The following is a 23872-nucleotide window of genomic DNA, read 5'->3' as shown; positions in this document are numbered from 1 at the left end:
CCTTAAATCTACTGATACGAAAATAAAAATAATCCTGCACATACTACAGAATTATTTAGCATTTTTTAAGTATTCAATTTCGTCTGTCAAATTAGATTTTAAAACTTTCCATTCAAATAATGTAGTAAAAAGAAGCATATTATTATGGTACAATTACGGAAAGTGCCTCTAAAATCCCCCTTGAATAAAAGAAATAAAAATAATAGAATAAAAATAAAGGATTAAAAGTACTTATTAAGCAGAAAGTTGAATATTATATCAAATGAAATTATGTATAAAATGTATTATTGCAGTATGGGATAATTTATTTCAATCTTAATATTAAAGCTGCTGTGAGGAACTTTTAATCTATATTGATTTTGGCGCCCCTTGTGGACAAAGTGATCCCTCTTATTTCTTGTCCGATGGATGCAAAAGTAGTGTCTCATCCTGTTGTCTTTAAACAGTCAGATTTGTCATGCAACCGGATTATTTTTCATGAAAAAGTCAAATAAAAACTGAGTTTAAAGTGAGATGTCAATCATGTGGTCTGACACCGACCCCCTCAGAGCGGTTTCAGGCAATACAAATGACTAGAGAGAAGGTATCAGTGTTGTTGTTGATGGTCTCGTTTGCTTATGAAGGACATAAAGAGGCATCATTATTGATTTCAGTCTGTTTCTCAGCTGGTTAAAATCTCCTCATAGTGCCTTTAATCAATATAATTTACAGTGCAGCAATAAAAAGGCTCATATTGATACAATTATGATCACATTTGTTTGTTAATTATGTTTTATCTTATTTAAAATATGCAAAGCAACTTAATTTATCAAGCAACAAGCCAGAAATTTACCTCAGAGATTAAATGCAAAAGACTTCTTAGGTTTGGAAGCAAAATAAAAACACTCCACTTAAGATTAAGGACCTCAAAAATGTATGTTAGTGTCATTAATATGGAAAAAATGTCATTAAATTCAAATCCAGTGATTTATTTGGTGTTGTTTCTTTGATATTTCTGAGCTGCTTTTGTCCTTTAGATTATTGCCTTTCACAAAACTATATCCTCCGTCAGTAGAACAGCTGATGTAACCTCCTGTTGATCTTGCTGTTTCAAAGTTTCCTCAGGAATTTATTACTGGAAGCTGGAGGGTTTCATAAAATAAGGTGGAGCTTATTTAAACAATGTTGCAACCGTGTTAACGTCCACTCTGCAAAGCAAACAGCGGCTGTCATGCAGACGTGAGGAAGCAGAGTCCATTTCACTCTAAATAGTAGAAGATCAAATCATTTTAAAGTACCAACAAATTAAGAGTTCAGTGTAGGATAACATGTAATTTAACAGCAAATATTTTACATGCTCATTAAAAAAATGAAGAAGTAAAATGCTGCAAAAAGACTTCAAAGTGCTTCTCTTTTTCACGTAAATGAACAAACAACATTCCAATGAATCAGAGTTTTTATTGAGATTGATTCATACATTAAGTCCAGACGTCAGCTGAGCCGTACAATCTGAGAGAGCACTTTAACCCCAATAAACAAACCTGATTAATATGTAATCATATTTATATTCCCCTCTATTAAAGCTACTTAAAGATTCTTCTGATTTACATTTCTGCTTTCAAGTGCAAAAAAATATTTGATATATTTGTGTACACGGTCTTCGTAGAGAAATATAAGTTCCTTTAGTTAAAATGAGATGAAAGTCAAACTCTTGGTTTGTTTTCGTCACACAGCGAGCAGAGACAGGACTTCATCCTTCAAACATTCATTACATCTGAGCCGGACTTCTGAAGGCTCCTTCATTTGTTCCGAGGAACTTTTTCACCGAGAGGGACCTCCATCACTTTCTGTGAGAGAGAGATCATTTCAACACGTGAGATTACTTTGATGACTTTGATGAACATGACAAATGTAATATCAGGCTTGGACCAGGTCTTAGTTATGCTGCTATAGGCTTAGACTGACACACTGGGATCCTGTCTTTCCCTCTCTCTCCTCTCCTGTCTCTCACTTTAACTCTTCCTGTCCCATTAAAGTTACTAACCATAGACCTTTCTGGAGTCCCTGAGCTCCCTTGTCTCGTAGGTTCCTCTGGATCTCTGCTGTAGATTCCTTTTTTGGGTCTGTCTTTTATCTTTCTTTCTTTCCTTCATTTCTTTTCTTCCTTCTTTCCTTCTTTCTTTCTTTCCTTCATTCCTTCTTTCCTTCTTTCTTTCTTTCCTTCATTCCTTCTTTCCTTCTTTCTTTCCTTCCTTCATTTCTTTCATTCCTTCTTTCCTTCTTTCATTCTTTCCTTCATTCCTTCTTTCCTTCTTTCTTTCTTTCCTTCATTCCTTCTTTCCTTCTTTCTTTCCTTCCTTCATTTCTTTTCTTCCTTCTTTCCTTCTTTCTTTCTTTCCTTCATTCCTTCTTTCCTTCTTTCTTTCTTTCCTTCATTCCTTCTTTCCTTCTTTCCTTCATTCCTTCTTTCCTTCTTTCTTTCCTTCCTTCATTTCTTTCATTCCTTCTTTCCTTCTTTCTTTCTTTCCTTCATTCCTTCTTTACTTCTTTCTTTCTTTCCTTCTTTCTTTCCTTCCTTCATTTCTTTCCTTCTTTCTTTCTTTCCTTCCTTCATTTCCTTCATCCCTTCTCCTTCCTTCCTTCCTTCCTTCCTTTCTCGTCTTTCCTTATTTCTTCCTTTCTTTCTTCCTTTCCTTCCTTCCTTTCTTTCTTTCCTTCATTTCCTTCATTCCTTCTCCTTCCTTCCTTCCTTCCTTTCTCATCTTTCCTTATTTCTTCCTTTCTTTTTTCCTTTCCTTCCTTCCTTTTTCTTCTTTCTTTCTTTCCTTCATTCCTCCCTCCTTTCTTTATTTCATCCCTTCTTTCTTTCTTTCTTTCCTTCTTCCTTCCTTTTATTCATTTTTCCTTTCATTCCTTTCTTTCTTCTCTCTTTTTCTTTCCATGTTTCTTCCTCCTTTATGTCTCATTTTCTTATCCTGTCCTTTCCTTCACCAATTATTTTCCTCTTTTTCTTTCTTCTGGTCTCCCTCTCTTCTCTCTGTTCTTAGACCTTTCTGGAGTCCCTGAGCTCCCTTGTCTCGTAGGTTCCTCTGGATCTCTGCTGCTGTGGACGTGCCAGACTCCAGCTGCTACAACTACTACTATCCGTCTCCCCACTATCATCTTGATGTTGGGTCTTTGTTAATAATAGAACATTGAGTACGGTACATTTCTCACCTTGAGCAGTCTAGCGTGGTAGGCGTTGTCATCCTCGGCTTCTCCTTTCTGCTTGTCCACCTGGTGTCGGTCACACGCCCGGGTCAGCTCCTGGAGGTCGTAGAGCAGAGCCGGGTCCAGAGAGTGAGCGTTGATCAGACTCACCAGGTACTCCCTGTAGTGCTTCCTGCGGGAACAAGCGGGGCATTTTAAAGAGTGAAGAGACTCAGCTGGTGCTGTTTTAGATGGTGCTATATTTCATCACAGATGGATTCACTGAATCAACACGTGAGAGGAGATAAGAGCGAGTAGCAAAGACGTTTCAACACGGCTTCAAAATCCTTTTGAAACTCAAAAAGCCGTGGCAGAGATCAGCCGGTGTTTTGGTTTAAACAGCGACCCTGTTAACTGGAGACTCAAAAGATTGACAAAAAAAAAATTGACGGATAAAATTTGACAAAAAAAGTTGAAAAAAAAATGACAAAATAGTGAAAAAAGAAAATTTGACAAAAAAAAATTGAAAAAAAATGAAATAAAAAGGTGACAAAGAAAATTGAAAAAAAAAAAAAATGTTTTGAAAAAAAAAATTTTTGGAAAGAAAACAATTTTGAATTCTTTTTTGAAAAAACAATATTTTGAAAAAACAATTTTGAAAAAAAAAAATTTGGGGATAAAAATTTTTTGGAAAATTTGGAAAATTTGAAAAAAAAAATTTTGGGATACAATTTTTTGGGGAAAATTTGGATTATTTTTTTTTTGCAGAGATCGTGCGGTGTGTGGCAGAGATCGGCCGGTGTTTTGGTTTAAACAGCGACCCTGTTAACTGGAGACTCTCAGCCGGATGCATCCCTCATAAACGTCTTTAGACCATCATTAAATATCTGATGAGGATATTCAGAAATCTTAATAAAAACTAAACTAGTTTGCATTCCCAGGAACTCCCTCTGTGTTTCAACAGCTGTGTAAACTCCACAAACACTGACACGTTCAGCTGAAGGTCTCCAGTTTACAGGGTCACTTTTAAAACCGGAACACCGGGAGGAGAGACGCATTCACGGTGGGCTGAAAGAAGACTACTGTTACAAGCTGCTAAATCAAGAGAATCACAGCTTCTTCTTTTGAAAAGTACACACACATACAAAAAAGATAGAACAAATAAAAACTAATGAAACAAAGAGAAATCAAGAGAATCACAGATGTGTGTGATGTTATTGTGGACGGAGGGCGGAATAAAAACACTGCGGTTAATCTACCAATCAAACACGTTCAGCATTGCAGGCCCCGCCCCTCGAAAGTCCCGGGACCTTTGAAAAGTACTACCCCCCCTAGCAGGGTCTTTTAAGGGGGGAGATTATCTACCCCTGAACTAAATTTAGACCCTGGTTCCACCAGTCGAAACGCACATAGTTCCGGGGTAAAGTTCCTCCGGTTGAAAACCTCCTTTAGAGGTCTCTTCTTCAGAGCACGTGTTCACAGCTTGGTGCACGGTGGTTAGTTTATGTAAACGTTGCATGATTTGTTGATTTGAAGACGTTTCTTTGACTGTATTTGTTTTAGGGAAGCAAGAGATGTTAATAAACTGTGTATCTGAAATGCAACATGTTCACTTTGAAGAAGTTAAATCGAAACAGGTTTCTCAGTCAGTCTCACAAACAGCCGGCAGAAAAGACTGTGACCCAAATCCCGTCCTCCCCTGTCTTCAGTTTGATGACCTAACGAAGAAAATATGTGAGTTTCTTTCCCAGAGACGAGTCCAACAGCTGATCTCCCTCTAAGAGAAACGACTCTGTGGGCAGAAAGGACTGGTTTAGGACCCCCTGGAGAGAGGGTTGTTCTTCCTTTTCTGCTTAAAAATAATCAAAGCGGAGGGTTTTCATTTCTCTGTGTGGTGTTTAAGGTCACTCAGCACAGAGACGATATCTGGCTGTAAAAAAGTCTGAAGCGTGAGTCGTTTGAGGACACTCCCAGGTGAATACAGCTCAGTTATGTAAAGAAGTTTTGAGATACTCTTCTTTGTGTAACACAGGGACAACCTGATCAAACAGGAAGTGCTACCCTGATAAACATTGACGTTTGAAGAATAATCTCAGGGAGGAAGAGCAGAGTATGGGACTTCCAGCAGAGTGTTTTATTCTGAAAATGAACCGTATGTTTTCATTTTGTTTTGGTGTCTGACTTCCTGTCCTACTTGAGCTAAACACACAAAGACAAACTCACTCGCAGAGTCCGGCTTGTCCCGGCTGAGTCTGGGCCCCACAGGGTGAATCGATCTGCTGACCCGCTTCATCCTTCTGCTCCATCACACAGCAGGCGTCTGAGTCACAGAGGAGGGAACACAGTCAGTGATTCATCCGGTGATTTCATCGTCTGCTGCGTCGTCACATTAATCAGGAACAGACGGTGAAAAGTGTCTCAGAATGATTCAAATTCAAACTTTATAAATGAAGTTTAACAAATCAAATCTAATTCATGTTTGGATTCAAGGTTTTCAAGGAGTTCCAGGACATGTTTGAGCTCAGAGACAACAAAATACTCGTCGTGTTTTTGGTCCTTGCTTCCTGACTGTTACATACAAGAAGCATTTGATGATTGTAGATGATAATAAAGAGGCTGTTTTACCAGTTTGAGCTCCGTCAGATGGATCCGTGTTGAACTCCACGCCGCACTTCTGCAGAGAGAAGAAGGTTGTTCATGCCTCGGATTAGAAATGTCAGCTTGAGAAGGTTTGAGTGTTAAAAGTGCTGATTGATTGAAACTTGTGTCTTTATTTGTTAGCCTAAAGGATGTGAAAGTTCAGGACATCCTTCCTACATGTAGGTTAATTTACATATTAAAGGTACAGTGTGCAGAAAGGATTCAGACTCCAGACTGAACCGCTCCCTTGCTCACCCCCTTATCAGTGAAGTGATGGTGGCATTCAAGGACAAGAAGCTCCTGTGATGCATGACACTATAAAAGCCTACATGATAGTCTACAGCGATAACAATCACAGAGTGTGTTTACCTGCAGCAGGTGCTGCAGTCTGGGCGGCTCCCAGTCTCTGAGGTAGAAGAGACAGTCTCTGGGGTGATGAGCGTGAAGCCCGGGGAAGTTACACTGAGGCGTCTTACACACAGTCTGTGAAGAGGGAACAAAACAAAAACAAGCAGGGGGGTAAATGAGGGGAAATGCACTGTGCTTTTAAACATGTGATGAGTGTGAGGTGTCTCACCTTGTGGTAGGGGTTGTTGCAGCCGCTGCAGAACTGGTACCTGCACTGGGAGCAGCTGAAGTGCATGCAGCCGCCTTTAGTTAGAGCGTACACGAACCTGCAGGAAGGACAGGCTGCAAGAGAAGGTGAGGGATTGAAGATGTGAATCAAAGCAGCAGCACTGAGATCAAAAAGTGGACTATGCAGTGCCAGTCTGTAGCTAGGGGTATGTAGCTAGGGGTATGTAGCTAGGGGTATGTAGCTAGTGGTCTGAGCTAGTGGTCTGAGCTAGTGGTCTGAGCTAGTGGTCTGAGCTAGTAGTCTAAGCTAGTGGTATGAGCTAGTGGTCTGAGCTAGTAGTCTAAGCTAGTGGTATGAGCTAGTGGTCTGAGCTAGTGGTATGAGCTAGTGGTCTGAGCTAGTGGTCTGTAGCTAGTGGTCTGAGCTAGTGGTCTGAGCTAGTGGTCTGAGCTAGTGGTCTGTAGCTAGTGGTCTGAGCTAGTAGTCTAAGCTAGTGGTATGAGCTAGTGGTCTGAGCTAGTGGTATGAGCTAGTGGTCTGAGCTAGTGGTCTGAGCTAGTGGTATGAGCTAGTGGTATGAGCTAGTGGTCTGAGCTAGTGGTATGAGCTAGTGGTCTGAGCTAGTGGTCTGAGCTAGTGGTATGAGCTAGTGGTCTGAGCTAGTGGTCTGAGCTAGTAGTCTAAGCTAGTGGTCTGAGCTAGTAGTCTAAGCTAGTGGTCTGAGCTAGTGGTCTGAGCTAGTGGTATGAGCTAGTAGTCTAAGCTAGTGGTATGAGCTAGTGGTCTGAGCTAGTGGTCTGAGCTAGTGGTCTGAGCTAGTGGTCTGTAGCTAGTGGTCTGAGCTAGTAGTCTAAGCTAGTGGTATGAGCTAGTGGTCTGAGCTAGTGGTCTGAGCTAGTGGTATGAGCTAGTGGTCTGAGCTAGTGGTATGAGCTAGTGGTCTGAGCTAGTGGTCTGAGCTAGTGGTCTGAGCTAGTAGTCTAAGCTAGTGGTATGAGCTAGTGGTCTGAGCTAGTGGTATGAGCTAGTGGTCTGAGCTAGTGGTCTGTAGCTAGTGGTCTGAGCTAGTAGTCTAAGCTAGTGGTCTGAGCTAGTGGTCTGAGCTAGTGGTATGAGCTAGTGGTCTGAGCTAGTGGTCTGAGCTAGTGGTCTGCTGCTCTATGTCTCTGTATTGATGATTTATTTCTATGAAAATAAATAACACGTCTAAAGTATGCGTTCGATCCTTCACAGCACCAGATCTGATATGTTTCTATTCTAGTCAATGTGTTAACTTCCACTGGATCCACTCCGTTGCGTTCCAGCTGCGTCTCTGATCCGGCAGGTCGAAGCCCTCCGGATCAGATACACAAGTCTTCTATTTATGATTTCTTTGCACAGAACACGATACAAAGAGAGGTGTTCTGGAAAATATGAGTAAAAAGGATGCTGTAATGTTTTGGAGACCTGTTGAATCAGCTGGTTAACAAAAAGAGGTTTCTAAATAAGAGACTGAAACGAAGTGTTTGTGTCCTCACTGATGCCGTTGTCTCGGAGGTATCCGGCCAGGCCCTGCCTCTGATACTCGGGGTCGTTCTCCCTCTTCCACTGCTGGAACTGCTCACAGGACAGATCCTGGTGCTGAGGCTCCCACTGACCCCGCAGAGGAGAGGAGGAATTAAAAAAAGACACACACTCCCACTCGGAGAGGAGATGAAGCTCCAAGGCTGAATACCTGAGATTAGATAAATCACACGGAGCCTGATGAAAAGATAAAACAGTGTTTATACTCACAGGTTTCTTACACTGAGCGCAGAAACTCTTCTGGCAGGACAGACAGGTGACCTTCAGCTGGTCTCCTTCATTGATGAAACCATAGGTGCACTGAGGAAGAAAAGACCATTATTTAGATTTTAAATCAGACTTTTAAACATTGTTTCTGCCTCTTTTTTGTCTCTTACTGTTTGGGTATATATTTAGAAACTTTAATGTGCAGAGTGATGATTTTAATAAAGGACTTATGGTGATTTATTCAACACTAAACAGCACAGGGCGGCAAAATGAAGGTAAGCTGAAGCTCTTCTTCCTAGACACAAATAAATTAAATACTTACTAAATAATAATAATAATAATAATAATACAAATAATACAAATAATAATAATAATAATAATAATAATAATGGTTATCATATTAATAATAATAGAGATATTGAAGATGATAATAATACAAATAATAATAATACTTATGATAAAAATAATAAAATAATGATAGTGCTAAAAATAATACTAATGATAATAATAATAATAGTTTTAATAATAATGATGATAATAATACTAATAATATTGATAATAATATTAATACAAATAATAATAATAATATAGATGGTGATAATAATAATAAAAATAATGATTTAATTATAATAATAATATTACTGATAATAATAACAACAATAATAACAATAACAACAACAATAATAATAATAATAATATTAAAAATAATAATAATAATGATAAAAACAACTATAATAATAATAATAATGATGATAATAATAATAATTCTTAATATTTTTTACTAAAATAACTTTTATCACCATTTATTTGTTTTATTATTTGCCTTTTTTAATTTATATATCCCTTTTTTTTTTTTTTTTTTTGACTAAAAAGCACCTTGTAGCTTATTCAAGAGAAGTTCAATATAACAAGAAATGTATTTACATTCCTAAATTAATTATTAAGTTTAAATATTTCTCTCCTGCTTTTAAAAATGTACTTCTATGCTTTTTATTTTATTTTCTGCTCTCTGAAGCACTCTTAATTACCTCAGTGTGTGAAATGTGCTCTACAAATAAAGCTGCCTTGCCTACTCTCATCATCACGATCATCCCCAGTGTTTAGAAGAGAGTAATGCAGAGGGAGGCAAATCAACAAAGCACTGATTATATAAATGGGTATTAACCAATGTAACAAAATAAGTCCACATGTAATATTATTAAAGTGACTCTAATTAAAAAATGCTGCAAAAATCAGTATTTAAATCCTCCTCCTTTTCTTTTCTTCTTCTTCCAAATGTTGCGTGTTTTAGTTTTAAGGCATCTCATGGTTCTAAGAAGTGAGCTACACTCACTACAGGAAATCAGATTTATGAGAGCTGATAAAAGTGACGGGGTAGGAACTGGTGGATGGTTTTATGACGATGGAAAAAAAGACGTACGTGATAACACCACAGGAACTTTGGGTCTTTCATCAGAGCCTGCTCCGTCAGCTTTTTATGAAACAGGTCGTACACGTCAGACTCCAAGCACACCCGCAGCTGCACAAACACAATGTACAAAGGCAGACAAAGGAGAGGATTTATTTGAATTAATTCATCTCTTAACCTGCTCCATTTCATTTGATCTGTTTGTTTTGATTCTTCTTTATTAAATAAAACCTTTTGAAAGAGTACAAATCAAACCTCAGGCTCTGTCTGTGTGTGTACCTGTATGTCCAGCGTGGAGAAGTAGCTGTCCATCAGCTCGGGGTCGTTGATGTCCGGCCCGCTGCAGACGGGACACACCATGTCTCTGATGTGTTTGTCTCTCACAGCGATGGTGAAGTGCTGCCTGAAGCACTCGTGACACACGGAGCACTGACAGGAGGTCAGAGACTGCATCTGGAAACACAGAGGAGGAGAGGGAGACATTAACAGGTGTGTGAAAGGTGAAGCTGAACTCTGAAGCTGCTCTTTAAACAGGAGAGGAAGGGAGGGGTTGTTTATCTGTTCTGTGTTGTATATAAAAGAGAAAAGAGACAGGCCATCATTCTTCATTCAGGCAGAGGTAGATCTTACTGTGGCCATCATGTCCCCCTCTATCTTCAGGTCTGGGTTGTGGGGGACAGAAGGAGCCATGTGGTAGACTACGTGACTTATAAGTAGAGAAAGCTGGTATGTGACGGGTGTCAGGGTGTGACGGTGTCTACAGTGAGCAGTTTTCATTAGAGCACTAGTTCCTTTTGTTTATTTTAAATTCAAACATATGGAATGGGATAGAATGAATGGAAAAGAATACATGGAATGGGATGAATGGAATGGAATGGGATAAATGGAATGGGATAAATGGAATGGGACAGAATAAATGGAAAAGATTACATGGATTGGGATGAATGGAATGGGATTAAATGGAATAAATTGAATGGATTGGAATAGAATAAATGGAATGGGATGGGACGGAATGGAATAGAATGGAATGAATTGGGGGGCAGTAGCTCAGTCCATAGGGACTTGGCTTGGGAACCGAAGGGTCGCCGGTTCGAGTCCCAACATGGACGAAGTTTGGCAAGTGGACTGGTGGCTGGAGAGGTGCGTGTTCACCTGCCTGGGCACTGCCGAGGTGCCCTTGAGCAAGGCACCGAACCCCCAACTGCTCAGGGTGCGCTGGTTGACGGCAGTATCCTCACTCTGACATCTCTCCCTAAGCATGCTCACTGCATGTGTGTGCATTTGTATGTATATACCAAAAAACTGTATGTGTAGCATGTCCAAAAATAGCATGAGTGAAAAAATTGAATTAATTATTGATTGATTAATAAAGTACCTTTCTGAATGGAATAGAATAAATGGAATGGAATTAGATGAATGGAATAGAATGGAATGGAATAGAATAAATTGAATGGAATGGAATAAATGGAATGAAATAGAATAAATTGAATGGAATGGGATTTAATGGAATAAATTGAATGGAATGGGATTTAATGGAATAGAATAAATGGAATGGAATGGAATAGTACAGAATGGAAGGATAAGACAGTGAACACATCATACCACGCATACAAGACATTTACTCTGTATGGTCGTCACGGTTCATGTCCTTTGATATTGCGTGTTTAAGTTTTGACAGAGTTAAATGCGGTTACGGCTTTTGGAGTACAAACATTTAAGTCTGCTTGTTTGTGTTTTAATGTCCTGAGACGCCCTCCTGCCTGAAGGTTCAAATAAATCCTCATATCATCAGACCTTTAAGTTTTAACAATAACTGCTCACTGGAATAAGGTTTTCTGGAGAATATTTGGTCGCCTGCTTTTTGTCAGTCCTTGAAAATATTTTGAATATAATGAAACTGCAATATATCTGACAGCATCCCATAGCTCCTCTTTCCTTCCTTTGTACTATTAAGGCCTCTTTTAGGAAGCTTTTCATACACAATGTTTCACAGGTTTGTAATAAATTGAAGTCATATCACACAATTATCCACATCTTCTTAAGACTAAATACATTTTCTTCCTTCTTCTGTTCACACTATTGGTTTAAAGTCTGACCCACCCCGCCCTCGTCTCTGACCCACCTTGCTGCGGGGGAAGATGCACAGACAGCAGGGACACTCGTTGTTGAGGAGACGCCGGATGAAATCTTTGTCCGGGGACTCTTTCACAGCGTGCACCACGTCCTCCAGAGAGTACGTGACGTCTGGCTCCTGAAGCAGCGAGAGGACGAGCTCACAGCGCCCCCAGCTGGGCAGCTCGTATAACGCCAGCAGACGTCTGCACATCCTCTGTGGAACAGCACGCAAAGAGTTAACGTGATATCAAAACACCACGCCTGGAGAAACACACAAACACACATACCACCACCCATGCCCTCAGGTGTCTCCAGCAGGTGCGGTCTAACCTGTTTGTCCGGGTGTTTGGGATCAATCGGCGGCTCGGGCTGTTCCCCCCAGATACGCTGGTGGAACTGCTCCAGGAGGGGGCGCTGCAACAGAGACAGGGCCCCTCTCATCTCTCCGCCGCTCTGACGCAGGGCCTCCTCGCAGCGCAACACATCTCTGAAGCCCAGAGAGTGCAGCTCCCTCATCTGTGCACACACACACACACACACACAGGTACACACAGCAGGGAGGGAAACAACAGTGTTATGGAAGCTTTTTAGAGACATGCTTTGAGAGTGATATTTCGGTATTAATACTATTTATGGTTTATTTATGAGGGACAGATACAGGCTACATAGACAAACTGAAAACAGCCATCCAGTGCACGTATCATAGGGTTTGATACCTGTCCCTTAAAAGGCTACAATAAAACGCACATTTGACAGTGACAACAATCACAGAGAATCAGACATGAGTGCAGGTTTGTTGCTCAGGTTTGTTGGCTCCAGGATTTTAATCTATCTGTGCAAAAGATGTTCTGCAGAATGAAACTTCCCCGTGCTCTGCTGGACCTGCTGCAGCTCTGTAGTCTCGTTACGTATGAGCAGAAAGGTTGAGGGTCAAATTAAGATGCGTTTGTATGTTTGCAGATGGAATGTGTCTTTGTTTTCTGCTGCTTTTGTTGTCATTTAACATATTTAAAATAAAGTCACACCTGATTGTTTTTCTCTGTCATGATCAAGACTGAAGCTGGTGACAAGACTTGATTCAAAAAGTTGAAAATAAGACGATTTTATGATCATTTTGAGGCAGTTTTTTCAAGGCAGACTTCCAAGAGTAACTTTTTTATCACTAAAGCTTAAACCTGTTAATTTAGTGTTCATGTTACATTCAGAACATCTTTATGCAACTTTTAAATCTCTATAAACCTCAGTGTGTGTATATCACAGTGCAGACATTGGAGGCATGCATCTTACACCCACAGTTCAAACTCATAAACCGGATAGTCAAACAGCACTCCTACGTGTCCCTCCCGGCCCACCACAGACCCTCTTTGTTCTGTGTTATCACTCAGAGTCAGAGAAACAGGAGTCACAAGACCGACTCCCCGACAGCTTAGCTTCTCTCTTCGGCGACCAGAAGCTTATTGAGGAAAAAATATGAACATGAGATGCTAATTTCTTTTAGTATAATAAAGATGGGGCTGTTGTTTGTTTGCTGATTTGTGCAGGGACAGGTTTTCAAGCTCAGTCAGATCTGCTGCACGGTGCTGAGTTTCTCCAGGATCAGTTGAGCTGATTCTGCAGCTTCATGGATGAGAGGCTAAGATGATGCATGAAGTGAAACTGAGGCAATGCATCTCGTTTGACTGCTGCGATGAGGACCACAGCCTCCGTACATGGGGCGTGCTTAAACCGCTAGGTCAATGGTGCCCCTTTCTTGTAATTTTGAGCTTTTTAAATCAAAGCTTATGTGTTGATGTTTTTTGTTTAAGGAGCACAAAGTGTGTCTGTCTTTGATCGGCGTATGGGGAACCATTATGTCGGATGTTGATGCAAAAAGAAGAAACTACGTCTAAAACTCTCTCTCCCTTTCAGATTGATGTTTGTTCATCTTCCTAACGTTCCTACCTTGAACTGTCTGTCTCTGAGCAGCTGTCTCACGGCTCTCTGCGTGTCTCCTCCCGCGGCTAACCACGCCAGCTTGGCCTCTGCTCGAGACAGCTTCACGCCTCCGCCTGTGTCGTTCGGACCGCTCCGCTCGGCCTCCTGTCCGTCTCTCACCACCTCAAGTTGTGTCCCAGAATCCCCTGCTTTGTAGTTTAGCTGGACGGAGGCCGCCATGGCGCAGATTTCATCCAGCAGGTGAGGCAGCTCTGAAGTCAGCCAATCACAGGGGTTGCTGCCGCCGGACATGCAGATGGCGGCGTACACCTCCTCGGGACTGACGCCGCGTTTTTCTGCTTCCTGTGAGAAGAAACAGGGTTCCATTTTTCATATTCTGACTCAATAACAACATTTTAAATTCTGATATTGTTGACCTGAAACAAGAACCAGTTCTCCGGCGCCTTACCTGCAACTTTTCAGAGACATTTTTAAAGGTACAGTGTGCAGAAATTAGAATATTTACTAAGACCTACTCTGATCTGGTTGATGAGACTCAGGCCGTCGTCTCTCATCATCATCTGTCTCTTCATCTCCATGCCGACTCTGGGCTTTGGTTTGGGTTTGACCCCCGGCTGGGGTTGATCTTTGGCGGCGGACGTCGGAGTCTGCTGCAGGGACTGAGGCAGAGACACTCCAGCGGGGTCTTTACACGGCTGGTTACACATCACACACACCAGAGCGGGCTTTGTGTTCTCAAAGGTGCAGAACTGACACATCCACTGCTGGGAGAAAGAAATATACAAGTAAGAGAAGACCTAAAACAAGATATGATTTTAAGAGGAGCATCCTGCAAAGACTCTTAGGACTTCTCGCTCTGTTTTAGGTCTCCACCAGCTCCTGAGGGAAATCTTTGGCTACTCTGCAACTGTCTGTCTGCTGTTTGCTGCTCCATATTTAAGCTTTCCTACTGATAATGAATCCATGAAAGATCAAGTCGCTGCTGGACAATGTTTATCACAAGATTTATCATCAGCGGTGACACAGACCTTTGTTCCAGACTCAGACAGAGACCCTGGACTGGACAGCATCGATGGTGCAGGTGGGCGGGTGGCCAGACGAGGGCGCTCACACACCTCACAGAGGATGCTGCTGCCTTGATTCATGACTGTGCAGCTCTTACACTGCCACTCTGTGGACACAAACACACATTTCTCATGATATCTTTATTTTGCAGGGGTGCATGTAAACTTTGTTGAAATGTGCTGCAATAAAATATCTGAAGTATTTTATATCTTTGTGGTTTTTTTTGCATGATGAAAGTTTATCTCCAGAGTCTCACCTGTGTTGGGAGAAACTGACACGAGGCTCTCCTGAACGTTGGAGGCGGCCGTGGCGAGTCGAGGCCGTTCGCAGGTCGTGCAGAGGACGGCTCGCATCTCGTTAACCGTGGTGCAGTGAGCGCACTCCCACGGGGACAGAGACGGACTGAGAGAGACGGAGGAGCAGAAAAAATACGTTAAAGGAAAGTTTAGAGACTTCATCAGTTTAACCTGTTGTTATTAAACACTAAAGTCCGGTTAACTGCTGGATCAGGCTTGGACCAGCTCTTAGTTCTGCTGCTATAGGCTTAGACTGACACACTGGGATCCTGTCTTTCCCTCTCTCTCCTCTCTCTGCCTGTCTCTCACTTTAACTCTTCCTGTCCCATTAAAGTTACTAACCATAGACCTTTCTGGAGTCCCTGAGCTCCCTTGTCTCGTAGGTTCCTCTGGATCTCTGCTGTAGATTCCTTTTTTGGGTCTGTCTTTCTTTCTTTCTTTCTTTCTTTCTCTTTTTCCTTCTCTCCTTCTCTTTCCTTCCTTCCTTCCTTCCTTCCTTCCTTCCTTCCTTCCTTCCTTCCTTCCTTCCTTCCTTCCTTCCTACCTCCCTCCTTCTTTCTTCTCTTTTTCCTTCTTTCTTTCTTTCTTTCTTTCTTTCATTCCTTCTATTTCCTTCCTTCCTTCCTTCATTCATACCTCCCTCCCTCCTTCTTTCTTTCCCTCATTTATTTCATTCCCTCTCTCTCCTTCTTTCTTTCTTTCTTTCTTTCTTTCTTTCTTTCTTTCTTTCTTTCCTTCCTTCCTTCTTTCTTTCTTTCCTTCTTCCTTTCCTTCCTTCCTTCATTCATATCCCCCTCCCTTCTTCTTTCTTTCTCTTTTTCCTTCTTTCTTTCTTTCTTTCTTTCTTTCATTCCTTCTATTTCCTTCCTTCCTTCCTTCATTCATACCTCCCTCCCTCCTTCTTTCTTTCCCTCATTTATTTCATTCCCTCTCTCTCCTTCCTTCTTTCTTTCCTTCTTCTTTCTTTCTTTCCTTCCTTCCTTCCTTCCTTCCTTCCTTCCTTCCTTCCTTCTTTCTTTCTTTCTTTCTTTCTTTCTTTCTTTCTTTCTTTCTTTCTTTCTTTCTTTCTTTCTTTCTTTCTTTCTTTCTTCATTCCTTTCTTTCTTTTATTAATTTTTCCTTTCATTCCTTTCTTTCTTTCCCTCTTTTTTCTTTCCATGTTTCTTTATGTCTCCTTTTCTTATCCCGTTCTTTCCTTCTGTCATTCCTTCACCATTTATTCTCCTCTTTTTCTTTCTTCTGGTCTCCCTCTCTTCTCTCTTTTCTTAGACCTTTCTGGAGTCCCTGAGCTCCCTTGTCTCGTAGGTTCCTCTGGATCTCTGCTGCTGTGGACGTGCCAGACTCCAGCTGCTACAACTACTACTATCCGTCTCCCCACTATCATCTCTCTCTCTCTTCACCTCCCTCTATCCCTCTCTCCAACACGGTCTCAGCAGATGTGTGTCTAACATGAGTCTGGTCCTGCTGGAGGTTTCTGCCTGTTAAAGGAAGTTTGTCCTTGCCACTGTAACTTGCTAAATGCTGCAAAGTGCTCTGCTCATGGTGGATTAAGATGAGATCAGACTGAGTCCTGTCTGGAAGATGGGACTTGATCTGATCCGGTCTAGATGTTGGGTCTTTGTTAATAATAGAACATAGAGGATGAAAAGTGAGCGGGTGAACCCTGTGACCCCTGCTGCATGATGGAGTGAGTCTAACAGCGGATTGTGTCTTGGTTCCTGTGTCCCCTCACCTGGATGTTTTGGCCGGCGTGATGACGTTCCTGCTGTGCCCTTTGCGGTCGGGGTGAGAGTGGAAAAGCTTGTCACAGTTCAGACACAAGCTCTGAGCACAGGTGAAGCACTGAGCGTGAACAGGAGAAATCCCACAGATGCTGCAGGTCTCTACAGACAAACAAACACAAAACAAGCTAACGGAAACAACCTCCTAGCTTTGCTGTTGTTCCAAAACAATCCTGATTTTTATATTTTGTGAACCCTGGGTCGGACTTTTTACATATTTTGACGTTTAAAAGAGAAAAGGAAACTCTTTAAGTCTTGTAATGTGTCATACCTTGTTTCGTGTTCTGTATTTTGTCCCTCTTGTGATTGGCTCTCGCAGGGTGGCGGTGAAAAAAGTCATCGCATGCATCACAGAAAGGCTTTTTCTCACAAGACGGGCAAACTAGAGATGAAGGTCCACCGCACAAATTACAATCCCCCACTGCAGGAGGGTCGTCTGCAGAATTAAAGACAGTATCTGTATTTAGGCTTCAACAGAAACAGTCAGTGAGCTTCTATAAAAATAAGAGGAGCAGGTTGTGAGGGGTGTCGGCAGCTCACCTGTCGTTGGAGTCAGAAGTTGTTGTCCTCCTTGGAGCTGAGTGGGTGAGGGGGACAGAGCCTGAGGGATGTCTTTCTTCTGATGTTCCTCTACGGGCAGGATGGGCACAGCGTCACTCACCAGTGTGTCCTTAACAAAAACAGAATCACAGTCAACACTTTAAAAACATGGCGGACAAAACTAATGTGTCATGTATGTCCAGCCAAATAAAGGCTTACAAGACACCATCATTTAGAAGTCAACCAAAACATTAAATATTTTTCCTCATACGTTAACCATATAGTGATATACCATACGGTGCGATACCATACAATACGGTAGGGTGTGATACAATATGGTGCGATGCCATCTGGTGCAATATGGCATGATGTGATAAGAAATGGTGTGATACGACGCAATACCATACAGTGCAATACGATATATTGACACGATAATGAGGAATACTATACGGTGCGATATGATACGGTGCAATACCATACAGTAAGCTAGGGTGTGATACAATATGGTGCGATGCTATACAGTGCAATACCATACAATAAGGTAGGGTGTGACACCACATGGTGCAGTGTTATCTGGTGCAATACATCATTGTTTGATATCAAATGGTATGATACAATACAATACCATACAGTGCAATACGCTATATTGACACGATAATGAGGAATACTGTACGGTGTGATATGATACGGTGCAATACCATACAATAAGGTAGGGTGTGATACAATATGGTGCAATACGATATGGTTTGATAAGATATGGTGTGATATGACACGATACAATGTGGTGGGATACCAGACGGTGCGATACCATATGGTGCGACACCATACGATGCTATGCCAAATGGTGCGATACTTAACGGTGCTATACCATATGGTGCGATACCAAATGGTGCGATACTTAACGTTGCTATACCATACAATTCAATATCATAAAGTGCGATATATAATGGTGCTATACCATAGGAGTAATACCATATGTTGCGATATGACACGATACAATGCGGTGGGATACCAAACGGTGCGATACCATATGGTGCGACACCATACGGTGCTATACCATATGGTGCGATACTTAACGGTGCTATACCATACGGTGCTATACCATATGGTGCGATACTTAACGGTGCTATACCATACGGTGCTATACCATATGGTGCGATACTTAACGGTGCTATACCATACAATTCAATATCATAAAGTGCGATATATAATGGTGCTATACCATACGGTGCTATACCATATGGTGCGATACTTAACGGTGCTATACCATACGGTGCTATACCATACGGTGCTATACCATATGGTGCGATACTTAACGGTGCTATACCATACAATTCAATATCATAAAGTGCGATATATAATGGTGCTATACCATAGGAGTAATACCATATGGTGCAATACTATACAGTGCGATACCATGCAATAGGGTAGGGTGTGATACCATATGGTGCGATGCTATCTGGTGCAATACATCATTGTGTGATATGAAATGGTGTGATACAATACAATACAATACAATACCATACAGTGCAATACGCTATATTGACACGATAATGAGGAATAATGTACGATGTGATATGATACGGTGCAATACCATACAATAAGGTAGGGTGTCGTACAATATGGTGCAATACGATATGGTTTGATAAAATATGGTGTGATATGACACGATACAATGCGGTGGGATACCAGACGGTGCGATACCATATGGTGCGACACCATACGATGCTATGCCAAATGGTGCGATACTTAACGGTGCTATACCATATGGTGCGATACCAAATGGTGCGATACTTAACGTTGCTATACCATACAATTCAATATCATGAAGTGCGATATATAACGGTGCTATACCATACGGTGCTATACCATATGGTGCGATACTTAACGGTGCTATACCATACGGTGCTATACCATATGGTGCGATACTTAACGGTGCTATACCATACAATTCAATATCATAAAGTGCGATATATAATGGTGCTATACCATAGGAGTAATACCATATGGTGCAATACTATACAGTGCGATACCATGCAATAGGGTAGGGTGTGATACCATATGGTGCGATGCTATCTGGTGCAATACATCATCGTGTGATATGAAATGGTGTGATACAACACAATATGGTGCATTACGATATACTGACACGATAACGAGATACGCGATACAGTTTGACACAATACCCTGCGATAGCATACGGTGCAATATCATAAGTTTGATACAATGCGGTGCAATATCATACAGTGCGATATGGTTCATTCGATTTCAATATGGTGCGATACAATATGGAGCAATACGTCACAATACAATAGGGTGTAATACATTATTGTGCGGTTCCATGTGGTGCAATACATCATGGTGTGATATGAAATGGTGACACAATACGATGCGATATTGTAAATTATGTTTTTTTAATATAATTAAAACACTTTTTTGTGTGATACTATACAGTGCAATACAATAAGGTGTGATAAGATTCAGGGCAATAAGGTACGATGCGATGACACAATGCAATGTGATATGGTGCAATATGGTACTGCGTGATACAGGACGGTGGGATAGGAGACAGGTCGTTCATTTAGCAACCTTTAGAGTCGTGGCACTGTAGGTAATTTCTGCTCCTGCACTTGCAAGATATGAGTTATAACTCTACTGTTTTTTAAATGTTGCACTCTGACATAGATTCGGGTAAAAACAGCTTCTGGAAATGTTTGCACACACCTGCTGGATGACGGATGGGATGATATCTTTGAAGAACTCTGGCTGAGGATGGGTGCCCTAAACAAACAAAGACATGGATGAGTTTCAAACACAACAGCAGCTCATCACAGATGTTTACGGTCATTTAATGTATTATATAATACCTGTAAGACCATGTCCACCTCGGCACGAAAGGTCATGACCTCCAGTGTCAGTGCTGCAACTTTTTCAGCGTCTGGTTCAGTGACTTCCTCTGGGAAACTGAGGCCGTCAATCTGCTGGTTAGTGTAGCCGAACAAAAACAGAACTCTACGCCCGCCCTAGAGCATGTGAAATAAACAGAGACGTTAACCTTTAAACATTCTTCTGGAGCCACATGAGAAATAAATATGTAAATTAAATCACCTCAATTGAATCCACCGTCCTTTTGAAGGTGGGGTTGTTGTGCTTCACGTTCCTCCAGTACTTGGGCCTTGCAGGATTTGTGAGGTTACAGCCGTACTTCTCCAGGACACTCAAGGCCTTGACTAGTCTCCTTAGAGAGTCCAGAACCTGAATTGGAGGAACATTTAATACGATGAGTCCGCAGTGTGCCAAATAAAGCTGAATTGAGCATACAGTGGAATAAATCTCTACCTCCTGTTTGTTGCGTCCCGCTGTGTTCTCCCTCAGCATGGTCTCGACCCCTAACTGACGGTACTTCTCTGGAAGAGGCAGCGGAGTGCTGGCCATCGTCTGGACCTCAGCCTTCACATCCTGAGCCGAACCTGAAGAGGCGAGGATGGACTCTGCTCTCCTCCTCACCTCCTCCAGCTGCTCGGATGCTGAGCCGCTGCTCATTGCTGCAAGAAAGGTGGGAAGATGTCACGCTCACATGAGAGGTTACTGTGCGTCTGTTGGAAACTGAATATTTTTTAGTTTGGGACTTTTTGATGTGTCCATGACACGCAGCAATACTCCTCCGAAACACTAGAGGGCAGTGTGGTCTCTCTGATAGTCGGGTCCTCTGTTTCAGTCCTCGTTACGTTCTCTGTGTACTTTTTCACAGTGATTCAGAGCGTGTTATGTTAATTTACAGCTGCTACATGTTGCTGTTTATCATGCAGACATGATTACAGGGAAGAATAGAGAGGCGATGAAATACTCGGCCGATGTGCGTGGATCCTGGAATTGCTGTAAATGCAGGAAATACAATGCCGTCAAGTGGACCAATCACAGGGCTTGCGGTCTGTGTCGATTTGATGCATAGTTACATTTTGGGGGAGGTGTGCGTCAGCTACTTGCGTAGTCCTCTGCGTAGGTACGGGAGCTAGGCGGACGAATAAGAAACTCCTTTGTGCCAATCTCTATTAGAATTTTAAATATTAAATAGCCTGTTCGGGTTGAGACAGTGTTATGGTGCTCTCTCTTTAAGAGTATGCTGTGTGTTGTATGAATGTGCACTATTTATTGTACTTTTTCTTATTTATTTATGTGTTCTTGTGTCATTGTGATGATTTTTGTAGGAGCAGGTAACGTGTGCAGCACTGATGTCAAAGATATAAATCAATAAAGTACATCGTATTGTATCGTATCGTAAATCAGGCGTAAAAATGATGCCTCTTTATTTGCATTATTTACAATACATCCTCAGCGAGTGATGTGTTTCACTCATATACTGTATAAATAATGGACGTAGTATCTGTGACGTCACCCATCTGTTCCTGAGCGCTGTTTTGAAGCCAATCGGTGGCGGCAGCCACATTGGAAATGCTGAACTCAACCTAACTGAGTGTGAGGTAAAGAGGCGGAGTTTCAGTCTCCAACAGCTATGTGTTCCCGCCTGTCAGTCAAGTTATTCATGTCCTTATTTGGGCAAATGCTCTTAATCTTAATATCTTCTGAACCGTCATGTTAGGAAATAATTCACCCCAGATAGAGAAATTAGCTACCTAGAGCCAAGCCATTTTTTGAACCAGGCTGTAAACATGTTTATTTCTGCTGCAAAGATCGTCTTTTTTGAATGGGTGTGTATGTGGTTTCCTGTGTTTCTGCAGCCAGCCTCTAGTGGACGCTCTAGGAACTGCAGTTTGTAACACTTCCGCATGGGCTTCACATTTTGAGACCGGAGGTTGCCGCTTGTTTTGACTCCTAGAAGCCTTCAGGATAAGATTTTAATCATGCACAGGACGGGATAATAAAACAAATGCAAGAAGGTTCTGTTTCGTCCACCTGGGGGCTCTGAGTGCTGTAACAACAAAAGTCACATACTGTATCTTTAAGGTATCACCTGCAGGGATTGAAAAGGTGTTAAACTCTGGAAAATAAGTCACAGTGAGACACCTGCATCATTATCCACATATTATTGACAAATATGACACTTTTTAAAAATTCTGTAAGCCTAGAAAATCAATTTCCAACAACTTCTTCAATAGTTCACCATATGACGTCATGAGGAAAGTCTTAACATAGCTTCACTCTTCCTCAGAAATGTGCTGAATGTTGAAGTAAACACACACACACACATAACCTAACACAACACTGTCAGTTATAACTCTGCACTATAATACATCATAGACTTATATCCAGAGGTGTAATGTGAGTTTTGACTCCTGTTTGTGGTAAACTGAGTTAACGTTACATGAAACTGAAACTTTCTGTTATTAAAACGCAGCGTTCAGATTACAGCTACGTACCTTCTGATGAAAGCCTCCCTCTGTTCGAGATTCAACAGTTCCTCCTTCCTGAAGAGTTCCTGGTGAAAGTCTCTGTTCAGTTATTAATAAAACAACACGTCTTTAAACCCCATTACCTCAGTTATTACACACCAACACTCAGGCTGTGCTGTTTGTGGATCTGACGTTAGCTTTCAAACACGGAAGTACAGTTTGATGTTTTGGCAGACATGCGCAGAGCGGCTTGGAAGCACATTTCGATAGGTAGCATTTTTCGATATAACACCGGCTGCAAATCCCTCCGCTTCTAGCTCTGTTTTCCTCTTCTCTGTGTGACACGAAAATAAGAGACAGAGAACAAAAACAAGCAAAGAACGAACACAATGTTAAGAAAGAGAAGAAGTGGACATCTTTTTTTTTTTAAATACAGGAATAAAAATTCAGATTTGATCAGAAGTTTGACCTAAAAACGGTCATGGACACCTTTTTGAACATAAGTTGAAAACTGGTCCAACAGGGTTCAAGTGTTTGAACCGGAAGTCCCGAAAAGTATTTTGCTTGGATGAATATGAATTTATTAAATAAATAGATAAATAAAAAAATAAAAAAATAAAAAAATAAATAAAGTGAAATGTAATAAAATAATAATGATAATGGTGAATATAAAACGAGATAAAATAAAATAAAATATAGCAAATTTAACAGATACATACATTATATACATTACTATACAAGTCCAAGTAAATTATCTTGTGTGGGTAAAAGTTATTTAGACAGTTTTTGCTCACTCTGTATAAGTTTTAAAAACTTTTTAGGGAGTTCAGGAAAAAAAAGTAAGTATTCATCTTTACTTAGTATTATTAAAAGTATTTATTCATTTAGTATTTATGTATTAAGTATTATTAAAAGTATGTATTTGTTTATTTATGTATTTAGTATTAGTAAAATTATTTATTTATTATTGAGATAAGATATATGATAAGATAAGATAATCCTTTATTCGTCCCACAACAAGGAAATTTAAAGTATTACAGCAGTAGAGTAATAAAAATAATAAATAAATACATAATAAATAATACAAATCTATTTGCAATTAAAATCAAAGAAGTATATTAAGCATGTACAAATAATAAGAAAATAAGGAGAAAGAAGAACAAATAATAAAAAAGATAGCTGCTGCAACAGTCGCCACTCAAGCAGCGTCCTCCTCCTTGACTGGA

At 40.9% G+C, this 23872-nt stretch overlaps 1 protein-coding gene across 3 annotated transcripts; it reads right to left on the bottom strand.

Annotated features, from left to right (window-relative positions):
• Positions 1-1417: 1417 nt before the first annotated feature.
• Positions 1418-22975, bottom strand: LOC117828648 (E3 ubiquitin-protein ligase RNF31-like). 3 transcript variants are annotated; one of them, XM_034705839.1, is made up of 24 exons: positions 22674-22975; positions 20635-20840; positions 20404-20550; positions 20163-20318; positions 20020-20076; positions 17296-17425; positions 17027-17191; positions 16707-16746; positions 14935-15080; positions 14642-14784; positions 14129-14377; positions 13620-13955; positions 12009-12194; positions 11686-11892; positions 9843-10016; positions 9576-9674; positions 8159-8248; positions 7903-8017; positions 6386-6498; positions 6178-6291; positions 5794-5842; positions 5392-5488; positions 3196-3361; positions 1418-1826 (listed from the first exon to the last, which is right to left on the bottom strand). In XM_034705839.1, exons 2-24 carry the CDS (start codon positions 20836-20838, stop codon positions 1779-1781), a joined length of 3231 nt encoding a protein of 1076 aa, XP_034561730.1. In that variant the 5' UTR covers positions 20839-20840; positions 22674-22975; the 3' UTR covers positions 1418-1778. The 3 variants fall into 3 exon arrangements, with proteins under 3 accessions (XP_034561730.1, XP_034561728.1, XP_034561729.1); XM_034705837.1 differs by having other exon boundaries at positions 16707-16857; positions 22674-22974; XM_034705838.1 differs by having other exon boundaries at positions 14129-14374; positions 16707-16857; positions 22674-22974.
• Between the last annotated feature and the right edge of the window lie 897 nt (positions 22976-23872).

Source organism: Notolabrus celidotus, chromosome 17 (assembly GCF_009762535.1).
Source record: "Notolabrus celidotus isolate fNotCel1 chromosome 17, fNotCel1.pri, whole genome shotgun sequence".
Lineage (NCBI taxonomy): Eukaryota > Metazoa > Chordata > Actinopteri > Labriformes > Labridae > Notolabrus > Notolabrus celidotus.
Note: the sequence above shows the minus strand (reverse complement) of the source record. Positions and strands in the feature narration are given on the sequence as shown.